The 20,149-nt window shown below is 49.4% G+C and overlaps 1 protein-coding gene across 1 annotated transcript in view; it reads right to left on the reverse strand.

Moving 5' to 3' along the window:
- LOC119112877 (uncharacterized) overlaps positions 1–20,149 on the reverse strand; it is a 66,996-nt gene that overhangs the window by 14,654 nt on the left and 32,193 nt on the right. Inside the window, exon 2 of the mRNA XM_037237168.1 lies at positions 9,378–9,446. Within this exon, the coding sequence (XP_037093063.1) occupies positions 9,378–9,446 (69 nt within the window). The remainder of the gene's footprint in view (positions 1–9,377; positions 9,447–20,149) is intronic.

Here is a 20,149-nt window from a genome sequence, read left to right on the forward strand (position 1 = left end):
TCGTTTCTCACTGGTTTGTTGGCTCAAATGCCAGCCACCCGTCCGCAAAACTGTAAAATGGGGTGAAAAGGTAATGGGACCGATCAATATAACACGATAAGATCGCAAAGCAGCCTGCGAGCTGCACGGTGTCTAGGAAAACATCCGCCCAGAACCCAACACAGAGCTCGATCGACATCCTCTGATACAAGCAGGTCAAACCCCGCCAACCTATTGCCGTTAGCCATGTCAGGTTCTGCAGACCCACCGCCGTTAACCAGGTCACGTGCCGCCGACCCACCGCCGTTCGCCAGGTCAGGTCCCGCCGACCCACCGCCGTTCGCCGACAAAAATCTGTCCGACACTTGGAATCATAACATGCGTGAAACAAACCCTCATCGGTCCGACCAAGCCGCGTGTCCACTCCGGCACCGGGCTCCGTCAGTTTGTGCTATGATTTGACTTGACACTGCGCCCGAATTGGTATCTGTTATGACAGGTCACGCTGGCACCAGCAAACCCTTCCATCGTTCAGTAAACATTTACCCGGATCCAGCAATGCGAGAACTCCTCCGCGAACCGAGAAGTGCACCTGCGGGCAGCACCAGAATACCCAGACCAACGCAGGATGTGGCAGCCGGTCATGTTCTGAAAGCGTTTTCAGACTTCTGGATTTCTGTGCCTACCTCACAGACCACTGCTTGCGTTCCGTTCGTGCTGCTGCGTCGCGCGGTCTTCTAAACCGCCAGGGCCACGCTCTGCGGTTTTTCCCCCCGCAACGCTAAATAAATCAGCACCGGGTGGAGGCAGCGGGGCGCGGTCCGCCGGTGGGCCGGGCGACGTTCGCGGCTGTCCGGTGCCATCGACCACGGCCGCGTTTGTGTAATGGATCGGCGCCGGACCGCCGGCGGCCGCAGGTGAGGTGGGGCCGCCGCTGGTCAGCAATGCCCCAGTCCGCTGTGTGGCGCGTCTGACACACGGCCGGCGCCAACAGACGCACCGGGGGCCGACGCACCGGGGGGCTGACACGCGGTCGGTGTCCCCGGGGCCGACCGACGCACTGGGAGGTGGGGGGGGGGGGGGGCGACACACAGCCGGTGTCCCCGGGGCCGACCGACGTACGGGGGGAGGGGGGGGGGGGAGCGGGGCACACGGCCGGTGTAACAGGGGCTGACCGACGCAACGGGGGCCGACACGCGGCCGGTGTCCCCGACCGCGCCAGGCAGGAGGAATCAATAACATGGTCACAATATACAGCCAGTGCCACCTCACAGTTTGCCTACTAAGAAGCGACTCAGAACAGATTTTTGTCGAAATCATAGGATGCATTACGTAACCTCGCTGGCAAAATGTTAAATGCGCTGTTTCCCTATATTGTCCGTGATTTAATACAAGTGAAAAGGGCGGAGCTGTTCTGTAGAAACACATGAGACCAATGGCACATCACGATTCCCGGAATTTTAACATATATCATCCAGATACACATTGACGCACCTGTCTCCCAATATCAGCCGCAGTCTTCTATCCTAGCGGATTGGGAAAAGTTTGCAACCTAGTGAATGTCCTTCGGACAGCATCATGGGGAGGCTCAGAGCTGCGGCCGGGACACCCAAACGTGCGACCTTTAGTTCCGAACAAAATAAATGCGATGTTGACATATTCCACCGAAATGGAAAGAAACGGTTTAAGGATACACATATGTTCAACGTGTTACATTTTTCTTGCCTCATCATGGCAAAAGTTGTTAATCGTTGGGCCGCACCTGGGTGGCCGGTTGAATGTCATACGCTCCGGTAGGGGTCAGTTTGACCCTATGAAATCAAAACTAAAAAAGTTAGACGCCAAATTATTAGGGCAGGCTGCCCTGTATGCGGGCTCACTTTCGTCAAAATTTGAGGTTCATAGGTCATGACTTCCGGGTCAAATAAGGCCCAGCAATGTCAATCCCCATATTGATATCCACACTGCCGCTGGGTCTCTTCATGCAATCGTCTTGAACATAGACACCCGCTCTAAGAAAAATATTACTGCTGCCCATTTTAGGCCAGTAACCTCCTATGCCTTTTAAAAGGTTATGGTGACCAAAAGCCTAAGAGATGGTTTTAATTTTTGAATTTAAATAAGCGCCAAGGATAACTTTGGGTGGTATGTTCCTAAAACAAAGGGTTCATCTAGGTAAATTGAGGTTGGTGACCTACTTGAGGTTAGTGGCCTGTTCCCTGTTATCAAAGATTAAACATGAGTACTATAAATTACCGCGCTGAGAAAGTCTCAAGTAAAAAGCAAGTTGGCTTTTACCTTGGTCTGATCTTTATGCCTGACCTAAGGTCAATGCCGAATTTGTCGTAATCCCAAATCAAACTGTCAAATTGTCTATGGAACTCTCAACGATACATGACTTCATCTAAAACGCCGTCGTTGCGTTAGATTGAACGATTTCACAGAAATTGTCCTCACTGAAGCGACGCTCTGACTTTGACCTGCCATAGATCAGCGACCTGACAACGAACATCTAATTTCGATACCAAAATACCCACTTTTCAGATACGTACAGATATGCAAACCTTGGCGCGGCTTTGCCGCACCTTCTGGAAATTTATTATAGAAAAACGTTTGCGAGTAGGGCGAATTGATCACCACCCGAGCGCGTGCTAACCTTCAACTTCACTGTTATGGCGTGGGTTTTCTACATTATGAAAAGTCACCGAGCCACTTACAGGCACTAGGCGGATGCGACGGTTGCCTAACTAATGCATAACTCAATTCGCATTTGATCATAGAGAGCCAGAAATCAAATGCCAAGCCTTGACGTACCGCATCAATGCATCCAAGATCTATTGACAATCGAAAGCATCGCCGGTCTGGGCTGCGGCGCGAAGCCGCCGACGGAGCAAGCCAGAGCCGGAGCCAGAGCCGGAGCCGGAGCTGCCGCCGGAGCGGGGCCGGAGCCGGAGCCGTAGCTGGCGCGGGAGCACAGCCGTTGCCGTAGCAGGACAGTCAGAGCAGAGTCAGCACCGAGCCACAGCCGGAACACAGACGGCCGCCGGAGCGGAGCAGTGCAACTGTGCTCCGGCCCCGGAGCACAGCCGCCGGAGCACAGCGGGAGAACAGCCAGCGCCGAAGCCGCCACCGGAGCAAAGGCAGAGTATAACCAGAGCACAGCCGCCGAAACAAAGCCGGCGCCGGAGCAGAAACAGCGGAGCAAAGCCTTCACCAGAGCCGGCACCGGAGCAGAGACGAAGCGGAGCCGGACGTCCATTCGCCGACCGTCAGCTCAGGCGAGTCCGGTGCGCACTGCACCCGCCTCGTGAATAATGAAATAGAATGCAATGGAGCGGAATGCTAATGTGGCCCACCATCAGGCCTACCAGTTGGTTTCACAGTTTTGCAGCTGGGGCATGGTATCCCTCGGGACACTGGTTTTTCTTCCCTTTTCTCCCTGCGAAGTGGTCGGGCATTACCTGGCGAGCCCTGCCGACTGCAAACACGGCTGCAGCCCCCCTGGACCGGGGGTGCACTGGTCATTGCGTGGCGGTGGTGAGGACACGCTGCTATTGACAGATGACTCATAACTCATTGTAAGGCCCCCAGACACGGGCAGCAAGGTTTCGCCGTACAGCCCAGAATGCGGAGCCAAGCGCACGGACACCCAGAGTATGGCCTACGGCTGGCAGTGTAATGCGGGCAGGCCATTGCTAAAAACATAGCATAACACGGGTAGCAGCCGCTTTCTGAAACGGCCAGCTGCTTTCAGGCGCATCGGGATTTGCTCAGTCGATGTGGCAGGAACACAGGAAGGCCCTGACATGCATCCAATAAACAGGACCAGGAGAGCGAGTAGAGCGAAGTAAGTCGACAAGCTGAATAGGAAACAAACAATCTTAACCTGCCAACTTTTCCCGCCAGTCGTCGAAGTTTTCTAGTTTCTGAACTGATACAGTGACCTGTCATACTGACATGTTTCTTGCAGAGCGATATATCCATTCGGAGAAGCTGTCCCCAATTGCTAGCCAGACATTCCCCTAGCCGCAGACGAGACATGTGCCAGTCGCCAGTTTCTTACCTGGCAACATAGAGTGATAGCATTGGCATCGCGAGTTTGTGAAGGAATCTGCGAGGGTTCCAGATGTACGCCTAGAAAACAGAGGCTGCCTGATCCCGCACGTGAGCGCATGCAACATAACAATAAAAGCAGCACAAGCACTCCTTGGAAGCAGGACACATCCGCTCAAATGATTTGAGGACACCATCATTTGGCGTTCAATGGGGCGCGCCGGTCTTCGGAAAGGACAAATCCTGGATCGACGCCGCGACTGAAAGGGCAGGCACTTTTCCCACAGTGTTGTTTTGCTGCTGAGGGCGTTTTATTACATTCCTTTATTACAGCCAGCTCAAGACGCCCGGCGCTGATCTTTAACATCTAGGCTTCCCAGCAAGTTGGATACTGCAGCTTAATGTTCAGTATATATATATATATATATATATATATATATATATATATATATATATATATATCTCTCTCTCTCTCTCTCTCTCTCTCTCTCTCTCTCTCTCTCTCTCTCTTTCTCTCTGTCTCCAATGCAGACAGCAGATTTTCTCTACTTCCTGACTCGGTGAAGATGACGGAATATTTGGCATTTGTTGACTTTTTGTCAAGACATTCTAGACTCATTATAACCTGTGCCAACATTCAAATAGTTATGTAGGGTTGTGCCTAAATTGCTACTGCGTAACATTTTGTTAAATCAATTAATCCGTCACACATACAGACAGCCATGGCACCATAGACAGTGTCTCGGATCGGTAGCGAATTGATGTTTGTGTTCCATAACCTCAAATATATTTCATTAAAATTTCTCAAACGCGTTCAAGACAAGGTATTATCAATATCGAGATGCCTCTAAAGAAGGAAAGATCATTTCATAAACTCAAAGCAGCTACAACACCTCAGGTATGCAGGTACGGGTACCGATATGGCGATGCAGTCGATACATATGCAGGATGGGTGTTAATACCATCCCCATATTTCATGACTTTACATTACAACAGAGTGGTGACAATATAGGAATTCAGGTAGGTGGACTCCATCACTTCCACAGAAAGAGGAGAGTCGTGCACGCTAGTTGTTCAGCCCACGCCGTCGGAAATTTTGTCCCACTACTCATCATCTTTCCCGGAGTGAACTTCAAAGACCACTTCCTTCGAGACGCACCTGCAGGCACTGCAGGTTATGGAACGAAGGGGGATGTGTAAACGATGATAGATTCCTCGAGTACCTCACTCGCTTTCAAAGACTCGCTGCTCGGCAGAACATCAAGTTCTCATCATCCTGGACAACCACGCCTCTCATATCTCGCTTTGGACAAGTGAGTTTACTCGTGGCAACTGCATTACGTTCTCATGCTTCGTCGCACACTTCTTACTGCTTTCAGCCTCTGAACACAGCGGGTTTCGGTCTGCTGAAGACTTAATGATGTCAGACTGGCAATAACAGACTGAATGCGGAGAAATCCAGGCAGGACGATGCCAACATACGACGTCCAACAAACCGTGCATATATACCAAGGTCTTCGCAGGGTCCAACATTCAGACTGCGTTCAGAACAACTGAGATCTCCCTCTTCAAGAGAGAAGTTTTCCCAGAACACGCATTCTCGCCGGCAGATGTGACCAACAGGCCGCCACGGGATACCTCTAGCGCCGGACAAAGTGGCGCCTCGCAGGGGGTGAGCGCTAGAGGCGCAGGACTTGGTATCGCCCTGCTGGGAGCGGACGCCTCCGGTGTGGGACCAGGTAGCACCCTTTCACGGACTGAGCTGGGGTCCGATGGAACCGCGCTAGACGCACCAGTCACATGTGCTGCAGTGGAAGCCATATTGCCCACATCAAAAGCTCCACCACGAAAGAGTAGAACAGCCAATCGTAAGCGAGGACAACCGATGGCGCTGACATCGACTCCCGAAAAGAAGCGACTCCAGCAAGAACAGCATTTAAATAGGAGCAAGCCGCTACGTGTGAAAATGAAAACACGAGGTGGAAAAGCGAAGTGGAAGTCAACGAAGAAGAGAATGAGTACGAAGAAAAGAATGCCGTTTTCCGACGATGGATGAACAAACAGCCAGGAAGATCTATGCATTCTTGTAGATGATCAATACCGCTCAACATGCCTCACTACGTGGAACATATCACCCCACCCACGGGGCAAGATGAGCAATCGGACGTTGTCATGAAAACTTAGAAATTGCGTTCATTATATAGCAAGTTCATGTTTCACTGCTATTCTGTATTTGCCATGCTATTCTATTATTCTGCCATTATATTTCACTCACTGCTAAGTTCATGTTTCACCGATATGTGCGCAAAAGGTTACCGTTACACACACACACACACACACACACACACACACACACACACACACACACACACACACACACACACACACACACACACACACACACACACACACACACACACACACACACACACACACACACACACACACACACACACACACACACACACACACACACACACACACACACACACACACACACACACACACACACACACACACACACACACACACACACACACACACACACACACACACACACATACATGCACACAACTTCGCCGTAATTGGCGTTCATTTCTGTTTTGGTTGTATGCGGTATGAGACAAAAATTATTTAATCAGCCCATTAGCTACTGATGTTAGCCTTGATCAACTTGATAATAGCCCTGCCCTAAGGAGCTTGTTCATCCTCGTCCTAAGCAGGCAGCGCCTCAAAGGCCTACCCTGATTTTAAAAATGAGGTAGAACTGGAGCAATGGTAAAGACGGCGATGAACACTTGAGGCAAACTGCATCAAATCAGGTGAGACTGAGCATTGGTGAATGCAACGTTTTGCGGGTCAAATCAGGTCATAGATGTAAGATCAATACCGTATGGACCCCTCTTGTTACCTCAATGACAAAGCACGCAACAGTGTGGAAAACGGTGTTGAATTGCCCTTGGAAAACTATCAGATGGGTACTAGTGAACATCGGCACATGTGGCATTCGGTATGTCATATCGGGTCAGTGATGCTGTATTGGTGCGTACGGCGGTATCAAGAAATAAGCGAGCCGCACCGATGGGAAAAAACAGTGATAGACAGCCCACACAAAGCTGCAAAATGCGAGTCATTTACACGTAAATCGTATGACTTTCAAAAGGATGAAAGTTGGTCACAAAGATCAAAATCTAACCTAGGTAACCCCTGGATGGCTTGACATTGCAAAAGCCACCAAACGACAGCAATGCATTTCAGAGCGATAAAGACAAAAGAAACAGCCCAGAAAGCTTCCATGGAGCGCATCTATTGTGACAACAAGCGTTATTTGTCACTTTGGAGGAAAATGTTACGGACATTTAAGGACAGACCTCGGCAGAGAAAGACACTGGCACAGACAGGTACAAAGACACCCAAAGCCGTTCATAAATTGCATCTTGAATGGACAGCAAAAACCGGAAGGTCACGTCTTTTCAGGGACTGTCATATACAAAATTGAATCGGGAAGTTGGAAGTTGGATAATTCTATTTTTTTAAGAAACACTAATATCATCGTTACCACAATCATGCACTGCAATCAAAGGACTGCGGTGTTCCTGGGAACAGTCGTCCAGCACAACAGTCTGCCGCCGATCACTCCGCCGTTCTCTGCCTCGTATTTGAACATTGTGGCAGTCTCTTGGTCAACTTCGCCCACTGACATGCCACTTGTCATGCATCCCCTGCCGTCGCGCTTCCGTTGAACTGGAAGCATGTTTTGTGCACCATGAACGAAATACGCACGCTCTAACACTTTGCCTTGTCCTCGGCGTTGAATCCTAAAAGCCACTACAATTTGAAACACTGACAGCATCTTTACGCATAGCGATTCATCTTCAAGTTCACTTTATCAACCACAGACGACCGAACTTCAGAGTTTCTAAGAGGCTTACTTATGACCTGTTTACACAGACGCTGTTTCGCGAGCGTCGAGCGCACTTTCACAGTCCCAGAGACTGAAGAGCAGTGTTGGCGACACGTACGGCCTCGCCGGCAATACCGCCTCACACAGAATGTGCTTCCGTCTCCCGTGTAATCGCCCCGGGTCTCGCTGTGCGCTCTTTTAAAAGGAAGCCTATGGTGAGTTGGTCGCGTGTTCAGATATCTAATTCCGATAGACAAGTTCTTGTGCCTTATTTGTAGGCGATTCACAGTAGTGGATTGAATGCAGCTTTGTTGCGTGCTTACGCAATTGAGATGATACTTGAATAAAGCGGATATTGTACTTAAGTATGACTTAAAACGTGGCGAGCGATTCATCTCGACAAGCAATTCAGCCATCGACGATTGCTCGTTCGCTTTTCTATTCATTTCATCAGCCTGGTGTTACTTACATTTGTATTGCACAGCATTTGTAAATCTGGGCAATTTTCTCCCCCCAACAAATGTCAGGGTTGGGCGTGAAGGCTGCTCCTACACCTATCACGTGAAAGGCGTCAGAGTTTCCATGACGTCGCCGGTTCCTGTCGCGCCTCCGACCGACGCTGACATTGAAGCAGGCCATTAGGGCGTTTCGGGCTCCGATTTGGGAATCAACAAAAAAGCTGTAAGAAGACATTGAGCACCATGCAGAGAGGCACTAGTTTCCGCTCCCCTCCGATCCATCTAGCACAGGCAGCATGTGTGTCCCACCATCGTGGCATACCCGTCAGACGGCGCCGGCGTCTGGAGAGGTCGCGAACACCGAGTAAATAATGAGCGAATCTCCACAAGGCACAGCTCAATCGGAGAATTCAACTCAACTCGGCCCGCGTCAATCCGTCCGTGCCCCAGCTGCGGATCAGTTTCGTGGTCTTGGGCAGAGGACCCGGGCCCAGCAGTCCTCGTCACCGCCGGTAGTTAGCGCTCTCACAGCTCAGCTAAGTAGGCGTCGTCAATTATTCGACCCCGCCTCAGTTGTTCGTCGTCGCCCAAGCTTGGCCTCTCAGGAGGAGGACAAAAACAGCACAAGCTCGGCTGCAGGGGCGCCGCGCACGGGGACCGAGTGTAATTGATGTCGGCTGTCCGAGGATGAGTCGCATTCACGGCTGAGAGAGCGTCTCTCGTTTGTAGCAGATGAAGCTGCGCTCTGGGTATACCGTGTCCCGTCGAGGAGTCTGCAGATTCACAGTTTTGAATTGGTCAAGCTCACCTTAAAATGGTTTGCTCCCGAATAAAAACGTTGGTGTGCATGAATACCAAACCATCCAACCTGGCTGGATAGGGCAGGATAATTGGTGTCGGAGCGCAGCAACAGAGAGCGCAACAAGATAATTGGTGTCGGGCCTGGGCATGGCATCCTGGCAACGGGCGCCGGCCAATCTCACCTGGGCAGAGCAGTGGGACGATGAGCATCAGGCTGATGGGAAGTGCCGGCAGCCGCCACTCCAGCGCACCTGCAACAAAGGCCTTTTGAAGATGCGCTTTTTCCCGCCATATACTCATCACGTACACGTAATCAGTTTTTCACATATGGGCAAAAGATGCGCTTGCGACGCGTCCTTTTAGCATGCTATTTTACCTGACTGGTGAGCGTTGGCAGGGGCCCAGCAGGCGAGTGGCCCCCGATCGCGGCGGGGCCTTTGTCGGCATGGGACGGCGCGGGGCAAGGCCACAGGCCTCGAAACCACAGTACGAATGTTGTAAAACGACAGTGACAGACTTCACTGTATTGCTTTCGTAGTGGACTTTCATCTCAACGTCAGATCTCTTCTGCGCACGAAAAGCTCCACGCATAGTTCGGGCAGGAAACGGCCGTTGCAGGACCGTGGGCTTGAGGCCTCGTTATGCGACGTAAGTAGTAGCACGCGAGAATAGCAAAGTTGCTGCGGTGCATTGCCACAGAGGGGAGTTGTGCACGTTTTCTATTGATAACTGATTGCAAATTGCAGAATATTTGTCTTTCTGCTCGTTGTCGAGAAAAAATATTATGATTGCGCTTCACGAGACAGTCCACGATGGGAACGAAATGCTCCTTTGCGCTTCATAAGCATGCAATAAGTTCGCAATATACCACACTGAACAGCTCAATATCGCATATGACTCCTGGTGGTGGTCAATTCGAAAGTAGCTATATATAGATGGATGCTTTCCATGTTTACAAATTATATCTATGATGCATCTATCTCAAGAAATTACATGCAGCAGGAATGTTTTAGAACAAGTGGCGATGTGTATCCGACAACTCTGCAATGATAATTTATGTTTTTCAAGCTTTTGTTCAACGCTGACACATTGAATATATATATATATATATATATATATATATATATATATATATATATATATATACATGAATTGCTTTCGTATTGCTACGTGCGTGCGCGCGCGCGCGCGCGCGTGCGTGTGTCTGTGCGTGTACTCATGTATGTATGGATGTATGTATGTCGGTAGACGTAGGGACACGCAGAAGATATCACAGTGCAGCACACATGTATCGATGGACAGGACTACAGCGTCATTGGTGAGCAGCCAAACATGTGGTATCTCCACAATTAGAGGCTTTATCGCCGCTTGTCGCTCCTCGTGACGTAGACCACACAGCTGTTTTCCCGAAGCTGTTTTGTCCTGGCCATGGAATGGGACATGATTTATGCACGGCAGTACCAACAGACTAGCACATTATATGTGTCCGTTTGGGAGTGTGCGTGCGTGTGTTTGTGTGATTTCGCACATTTAGCAAACGTTCTGGTCAAGGGAATGGAGGTCATTTTGCCGCCTTTGAAGATTTGTCCTGAATAGCTCTCAAAACGGTGCAGTTTATCCTCGCCGAAAATAGCTGTAAATGTATACTTTTACGGCATTCCGAAAACTGAGCTTTTGCTACCAAGATAGATAAAATCATAAGGTTGCTGAACTGTAGCAGGTCAGGTAACAAGCTGTCAGCGAAGGCAATTCCTAAGGAATCCGCCAAGCTGACGTGACAGCGGAATGTTAAACGAAGTGATACAGCTTTGAGATGGTTCCTTAGACAATGATCAATTGCAGTTAGGATCACGACCAATTCCAATTACATTGGAGGCCAGATCAAATCCTTCAAGGCCAGATTAAGACCAGTATGAAGGCCAGATCAAGGCTAGAACCAGACCGTTTTTAAATGGAAAACTCGATTTACAGGGAGCATCTTTGACGCCCATTTTGAATTCCTTGGTCACAAGCACGTCATCAGATTCCTTATTTTCGCTGTATGAAGGTCGGGGGAGGTCACTGACTATAATGGCCTCGCTAAAACTTTTGTTTGAAGGCATGTCTATTTTAACAAACATGCCTTCCAGGGTAATTCTTGACGGGGATTTCAAGTCAAAGAAGCGCACAAGCGTTGGGTTTTGACCAATTGGGGCTGCTTAAGGTCAGATAAGGTCATCACCTGATATGGCACGAGTGACCCTCTACTCAGGAAAGTTGTGTGAGTCAAAGCTGGTTGCGTAAGGAAGCCTGAACACATTCCGGACATCAGCTTCCATCTTAACCTTGTTTGACACTATTTGACCGAGCTTCACGACCCGGTGACCTGACAATAGACACAGGTGAGTTCGGAGTCCAGCCTTCTCCGTGAATTTGATGTCTCCAGACTCTTAGTCTTTTAGGTCTCAGGGTGTTAACTTCACCTCTTTCCCCATCCCACCTGCGCGCGTCAGATTTAACGGGCCACCCGAGTGTGTATTAAATATTTTGCACATCGATTCATCTTTTCTGTGAATGAAAGTGTGCTTAAATACACTAGTTGATCAGCTATACATAATTTGGCCACAGGCGACCACTCAGGTTCTTGTCATAGAGTCAACTCTATAGCAGTGCCTCCGTCCGTGATGGAAAAGCGTTCTGGAGATTGTCAAAAGGAATAGCAGTGCCATCCTACACCCGTCTGAAATCTGGAGAGCTCCTTTCACATGGACACGGGCGCTACTTTATCAATTGCCTTTGAAGGTCCAAAGCTCACATTTTACTGTCAAAGCGTGGGTCACGCATAACCTTGTTCCAATGGCCAAGGCGTTGTCGTAAAATGTTAGCAGATGCAAGCACGGACTGCCTAAATGCCCTTCTTTAAGAAAAAGCCTGGTGTAATCCGTTATTGAACACAACGACGCTGAAAGCCCCTGCGTTTCTGAGGGCTCTACGGCATTAGTACTACGACAAAAACTCCTACCGACAGCAGTGCTAAGCAATTACTATTGCTGCGAACACTTACACGCAACATTTCTGTAACACAGCAACTCTTCTATCCCAAAAACTTACACCTGTCATTAATTTTGTTGCAAAACTCATACAGTGGTACCCATACGCGACAGTATTTATCCTGCCAATGCCTACACGCGACATTAGTGCGTCGCGACAAAAGTAAACGTTAAAGCTTATATCATTCATTAATTATACTACAAAAACTTGTACAGGGTTTATATATATACATATATATATATATATATATATATATATATATATCAATATGTATATATATATATATATATATACATTGATTCCACTTAAAACAATTCTACATAAAATGTTTTACAGAGCAAAACTTGTATTTCAAAAGCCTACACCCACCATTACTCTTTCTGCAAAAATGTCCGCGGTCGCCATTTGCACGTGACCTACCTTACACTGCAGTATTTACTGAAAAACAGCAACAAAACGACACGGAACGTACCGTAACGCAATGGAATGAAATGAAACGAAATGGAAGGTGACGGTGACGGTGACGGTGACGGTGGCGGTGTCTGACGGTGACGATGGCGGTGACGGGGACGGGGGCGGAGACGGGACGGAGCAGGGTTGAGCATGTTTGAGCAGGGGAAGGCAGGGCAGAATAAATGACACGCCAGGGTAGGCAAGCGGACAGGAGATCGGCGCAGGGAAGGACATGATAGGTCTCAAGATAGAACAGGATAACACTGGCTTCCCCTCTGTCCATGTCCGGTCCTCTAGTCTGACCCCTCTCCCTCTGTCCATGTCCGGTCCTGCCGCCTGACCTTGGTCCCTCAATCCGTGCCCTAAGTGATCTGCCCTCTGTATTTCTCAGTTCTATTCCGCGCATTACCCTCCATCCTGCACCGTCATTTGTCATATCCCGCTCCCGTCCGACGTTGCCCTCCGTCCCCTCTATCCTCTGCCCGCTCTGTTCTCGGGCCCTGGCCCTGGTCTTATCAGGCGCCAGAGTGAGCGCCCCGACAGCTAACTTTGGCCTAGCCTGGGCCCTGACTTCTACAGATGACAGGCCCTGGGCCCTGTCATCGGTTCCACGCTCTCCGATGTCCCATCCTGCCTATGTGCTGTGCTGTGCTGTGCTGTGCTGTGCTGTACTGTGCCGTCCTGTGCTGTCCTGCCTCGCTCCGTGTTGTCATCCGCCCTATCGCAGGGCAGGGCAGGGAGCAGAGAGCTCTGTCCCATCCTCTGAACTCCCTCTTTCCAGCACTCCCTATCAGCTCTGTCCTCATTGCGTCCCCAGTCGTCTGTCCCGTCCTTCATGCAAACTCCCTGCTGCCCTCTGTGCCGTTCTTTGCTCTATTCCCTTCGTTGTTTACTGTTTTTTTTAGGTGTCCCGAGTGCTGAGATCGCATTCCTCCTTGGTCCGATTTCGATCTTATCCCCTGCCCCGTCTTCTGGGAGTACGCCTTGGTCTTTCCTCTATCCTACCCCACTGCCTATCTGCAGTGAAGTCTGCTGCCCTGTCCTCGACCCTTCGTTATTGTGCTGTTCTGTCCTGTCCCGTCCCGGACTCGGTGCACTAAGATCCTTCTCTCAGTGGCCTGTATCCAGTCATGCTGAGGGTTAGGTCGGGGGATGCCGAGCTTCTATCCTACTGTAAGACTGGGCCGTGACTGGCAGTGATAACGCCAGGAGACAAGTGGTCAGTTTTGCAGATTTAAATGTTTTTCTATAACCGCTGAAATTTGTTTGCTGATACCAAAATATTTTCTTTAATGTAATTGCCAAATGGAACAATATGCTTCTTCACTCCCGAATGAAACATCGTCACAGGAGCCCCAGCCTTGGCAGAGTTCGCCCGGCGTTATAGACATTGCAGCACGTTAGACCGTTGTGCTCTGCCCGTTACACCATATAAGGGGTGTGGTCTCTTTCACTTCAGCTCCAGCGCCGAGTACCAATCCGCAAGGCGACTCAGCGACTAGCAAGGCGACAGGCCAACCTCATACTTCACTCGGGCATGATGCACGCTCCCGTGAGTGTCCTGGGCTGTTAAGACACGCTGGTAAAGAATCTGTCGGGGGTAAGCAGGAAGGCCTGGACCAACAACCTAAGGGCATGTCTCCGCATTATCACCGTGCTACTGCATGCTGTTTACTTACGCCAAAAAGTCATAACAGGAGCTGAGCGACGACCCGGAACAAGGCCGCAGTTTCACAAAATGAGTTTGGACGGGCTAAACGGTGAAAAATGACCCAACTTATCCACAGGATATGCCACCAAATCGGTTTCTCGCCAGCTTTTGCCCACTTGCTTACCAACGTTGGAGGGCTAAAGCCCCCAACTGAATAGGAAGCTACATCACTGACCTAGAGTCAGCCTGGAGCACCCGACCGGGAGGATATGGGCGGGCTCCTTGATGGAGGGGTGGTGCACGGCAGCAGCACAGGCACGATTGTAACAAAGGACAAGGCATTGCGTGTCAGCGGGACGCAGATCACTCACCACATTGAGAGCAAACGCTATCATCTTAGTCCAACGATTCTGCCTCTCAAAAGACAACGAACCGCCTGTATCGATCAAAAGAAATGATTTTGGTGATTAACGATCAGCGATTAACGATCACCTTGGGCCTCTTGTTGATCTTATGCATTGCCAATAACTGCAGAAATTGGTTACCTGACATAAAAACTCCTGAAAAAACGGCGTCACAACATCCCTCCAAGTCCTTAAGAAATCAAGTTGAGAGCAATAACCATTTGAACTATGAGAAGTGCCGAAAGTTGCACACGGTAGCTAAGCTAAGTTGACTGTCCTAGGTACAAAAGAACACATTTCCTTTAAAAAAACCCTCGCGGCAGTTGACATTGCAGGGTTTCATCTAGTAAGCATAAGGGTGGCAACTTAATAGCATAGAGGGCCATATGATACGGGACAAATTCACAAGCTGCCTCAGACAACTGTACGAGGCCAAACACGTGCATATGTAAGAACGATACCATGCGGAGGCGTGGGAGTGATCTGCCGGATGGGAGGGGAGAATCCAACTGCCTAATGCCGTGCAATGAAAGGCTCGTGGTGGCGATACCAGTGGCTATTCATTCATTAGGTTACAGCATCCTGTGAAGTCGTTGTGCATCGCTCATAAGTGAAGGCAATAGAAGTTATGAACGTATGCCGTAGGAGTCAATGCATATAGGTAATGCTGCGGCATGCAATGATGCAACGCTATGAGGTGGCCACCTCTCATCTGATTTGACCATTCCAATGGCTGTTATTTGTGGTCTGTCTTCAGGATTTGGGTGAAGCTTCGTCTGTAATTATAAGTCCTCAGGAGCATAATTTTTGAAGGATGTGTTTTGTCGTGTCGCACTAATGTTGCTGTGGGTATATTGCGTGTGGGTATTTACAGCAGACGCACTGTCGCGTAAAGTAAGGATTGCATCAGTTTTTGCCGGTAGAGAAATAACGTGCGCACATTTTTGAAACATACATTTTGCCGGGTAGCTCTAATATTCCGCATGAGTACTGGCATCAGAACTAATATAGCGCAGAAGCAGACTGGAGAGGTTCCTCCGGTTGGAGTAATGACGGGTATAAGTTTTTAAAATGTGAATTTTGCCTTGTAACACTAATGTCGTGTAGAATTCCCGGCAGTCGAAGTAAAGCGTCGTATAAAGGAAGACTGTATGGTTATTTGCAGTTTAATTCATGACACGTAGACATCATGCAGTCGTAGCTCTGTCGGCCGCAGTAGTTGTAGTAGCACTAATTTTGCGACACCGTTCCTTAGGACCGCAGGGCTCACCATCGTGTTGCTCGGCATCATCGTCCTTCCTCTGGCTCATCCTGTTCGAGACAACTCAAGGACGTTTGTTTTATCTGTCACGATTTATTTACCACTCGCTCCGACTGACGAGGGCGTCATTTCAGCACCTAATGCCCAATCAGTGCTATTCTCACCTACAACTTGTTTCATACATGCAGTGCTCATGACACACACTGCATGACACCATCTTCTTAACGGGCTTCATTGCTTGAGCGTGCCATGGCCCAACTCTCTCGCTGACCTGGAGTGACCCAGTAGAGGTGCGCCGCTAATGACCGACCGGCGCTCCCGACCACCAGAGTTGCCGCTTTTTGAGATTGGAAATATCCACCCCCCCACACCCAAACTTGAAAACCGCACCCACCCCGCAAAGCAAGGGTCCCCTAAAAAACCCCGCATGGACCCGCAGCGTTATTGTTCATCTCATACATACATAATTATTCTTACAATAGTATTAGGGACAAATCAAGAAGCTGTAAAATTCCTAAAAGCATATTCTATTACACAATCCAGGCATTGTATGGTCCTTGCTGTTTGAACATATCCTGTGTCGTTGTATCTACCAGCTGTGCCTGCAAACCACTGTGTGTTTGCATGCAACTTGCGATTTATTTAAAAAATGGTGTGCAAAATCCAACCTAGTTTTCCAAAATATGGTTGGGGTGGACTGAACAGGAGTAAATGATTAAACTTGTTTCGTTGTTGGGGACTGGAACTGGAGTCGTTTGATAGGAAACTACACCCATGGCCGAGTCATTAATGCGATCTTTTTTCAAACTGGTTCTTATTCTTATGTTATGATTTGATCCTCTCAAAACGTGTTGTTAAATAATTGCGCCTAACTCGCTAGCCGCAAACTGAAAAGTTACAAAGCTTTGGCGGTCTACCTTTAAACTACAGCATGCCACGGATTATGTGATAATGAAAGGCATGCATTACATAGCTGGAAACTATGATGAAATGTAACTTGCCCATTCTATCTTTTTTTGTGCAAGGACCTTCTTTTTCATCAATATTTTGCATCAATAATTGCTAGCTAATTAAGCATAAGGCTGTGAATGAGAAGGCACAGGTGGGCTAATCTAAGGTGTAGAATATCCGCCAATACCCGCAATGCAGCTAACAACACCCGTTGAAAGTCCTGCAGGCTTTTGAATCCTACGCGCTACAGGTCTGCGGGCTCAAAAGTGACAGCACTACTCCGCCCCCGCCCCCCCCCCCCCCCCGCTAACGACGGCCCGTCCGGCGGGTCCGCCGCAGCGGCTGTCGGCTTAACTGACTGCACCATCCACCGGTCAGCCGGCGTGCGGACGGCGCCGACAAACCGCTCGTTACGGCGTCGGCGCCGGCGCCGACGCCCCTGTGATAAGGTCCATTTGGTGGCCGGCCGGCCGGGCCCCGGCGACCCCGTCGGCGGCCCGCCGCGGGCGCCGCGGGGCCGTCGGTGGTCGAGCGCGCCGGCCACGGCAGGCCGCGCTGCCGCTGACACCTGCGTCCCCGCCGGCTCCGTCTAATTGCCAGCTTAAAGTGGCGTCACCCGCCAGCCTTAAAGCCCCCGAGCGGCCGGAGACAAAGCCATATCTGCCACTGTTGCAGAGGCCACGGCGGCGGTAGGTCGGCGCTGGCTGGCACCGGGCCGCGGAGTGAACAACCGTCGGGCGACGGTCAGGAGCTGTTGTGTCTCGCAGCGCACGTATGTTGGACTCAACTGCCGCGCGACGGTCGCGAGCTGTCGTGTCTCGCGGCGCACGTGTGTTCGTCGTCCACTCGGTAGTGAACAGGTTTACAAAGCCGTTCTCATGCTGTTACTCGGAGTGCCACGGTCCAGTCGCTGTGCAGTCAATGAGTGAACATCGTCTCTTATTCACTTGAGTAAAATCTCAGGCGATTTTAACATGATCGAGTAGCTTATAAAGCGATCGCAGTCTCGAGAGAGTTAATGACAAGATTACTGTAGCTACTGATGCATCAAACACCAGCAAGACACGTGACTGAATGCACATTCACCACCAGTTTGCCCCGGGTAACATATTTAAAGCATGCTTGGAATGCAGAGACGGCTCTTGCTGGTGCAAAACCCCCTGCCCCGCGCTTTACGGAATAATGGTTTAAGTTTCGGTCCAATTGCAGTCAAGTTAAGAATGTTCCCATGACGAACGTACCCCGATTTAAAAACATGATAAAATCAAACAGCAAATCAGAAGTTCTACTAGAGACACGCTGACTACATAGTGAATATACATAGGCCGTCGCACAGTCCTTCCGCTTGACGTGGATAGAGGTCATCTAGATGCTGGCCCTGGGTTGATCACCTGTCGCGACTAATACGACCTTGATTTGGGTGAGCAGACCTACCGCGAAGGCACACGGCCAGTGGGAAGCAGCCTCGTGTTGATATCACACCATGCTCCAGCATGACACACATATATATATATATATATGTGTGTATATGTATATATATATATATATATATATATATATATATATATATATATATATATATATATATATTTGTTCTGTGATTCAACCAGGCATTTTGTTTTGTTGGCACAGGTTCGGTTGTGGGTACCTACTTAAAGTCGTTGGGATCGTTCTAATCCAAGCCCTGCCCGGCAGGACAAGGGGTTTGACGGTGACAGTAAGGAAAGAGAGAGAGAGAGAGAGGGCAAGGGTGAAGAGAGAGTGAGAGCGAGAGCGAAGAGAAAACGAGAGACCAGACACAGTGGCAAGGTGGAAGCATAGAACAGTGATGTCAACATCTCATTGGGATCACGTATCAGAATCAGGATCAGACATCTCGATATTTCGTCGCCACAGTCGCAGCTACTTGGTATGACACCAGCTCTGGCTGCGGCCGACAGCTCTTTGGTCGTGACTTCTGCAGCCAGAGCAGAGTGCCAACGCGGATCCACAAATGGGATACGTCTCGACATAGAATGCAAACGGGCAGCTGAACATTCAAAACCCAGGATGTAATTTGGAGGCCTCCTGGCTAATTCGGTATGGTAAGATCTTTTGGTTCACTATGATGAAAGCGTTTACAGCCTTTTGTGAACAACCACAAAAAGCGTCACAGCTGAGAATAGCTTTTGCTGAAATGCTTGGTTCAGTTTGCGTTGAATGCTAGGACAAACAGGGCTACATAAAGCAGGCGCGGATTTGACTTCCGCAGCTTGAGTACTTCGTATCTGCCACACAAAAAAATGCCACACTGGCAACCGCCTGTCATTTCGCACAGCCCCATAGAGTATTCGCCACAGGTCTGACTTGAACGTTCCCGCTGCCTTTGGTAGTCGGCACGCCGGTGCTCTCTCTCCCTTGACGATGCCGAATTCCCCGAGGAGGGCCTAAACTTAAGCCGGGACCACTGCTACTGCCTTGTGTCGCTAACTATATGCTTCCAAAAGCTGTATATTTACCGGTACACTACTTACGGATGGTGTCAACCATCCTGTATGCTTCAATGATAAATTTCACTCTGCCCTACACCGTCCGCTCTAAAAACAACTTAGGCACACTGTCCTGCTACCAGTATTAATTTCCCAGGTTTGACTACTTCTTTCAAGGCACACTATGATATACAATAACAAACATTTAATGCATACTCATTATTTTTGCATATCACTGAATAACTGAGAGAAAATATAATGAGATGTGGTTACGGTTCTCGGAATCTTATCGCAACCATTTAACTAAATTTTTGCTGACGATGGCCGGGACCAATCGACCGAGGGTGCTTATTACGATTTCATTGGACCGAGGGCGCTTGTTACGATTTCATTGGACCGAGGGCGCCTGTTACGATTATATTCACCGGCCTACCAGGCTGGTCGCTGCCAAATCTTTACCATTTGTTGCACAGCGTTTTATTGCCTACACTCTGAAGAAAACGCCCATCTGGGGTCAGAGCAAGTCTTTCCCCGATTCGCCGAATTTCGTAACATTGACTGATAAGGGGGCTGGGGAGGAATCGAAGCGACCCCCTACCGTTTTCAAATTGGGCAAGATAGGGCTCACCAGAAGACACCAATTGATTGATATCAATAATATCTCGCGATTGGTAGAAGTGTGATGTTGTTCGGTCAATAATTGCGAACATTATGCCAGGTCAAAGGTCAAATTTTC

Source organism: Pollicipes pollicipes, unplaced genomic scaffold (genome assembly GCF_011947565.3).
Source record: "Pollicipes pollicipes isolate AB1234 unplaced genomic scaffold, Ppol_2.1 Scaffold_7261;HRSCAF=8764_pilon_pilon_pilon, whole genome shotgun sequence".
In the NCBI taxonomy this organism is placed as follows: Eukaryota; Metazoa; Arthropoda; class Thecostraca; order Pollicipedomorpha; family Pollicipedidae; genus Pollicipes; species Pollicipes pollicipes.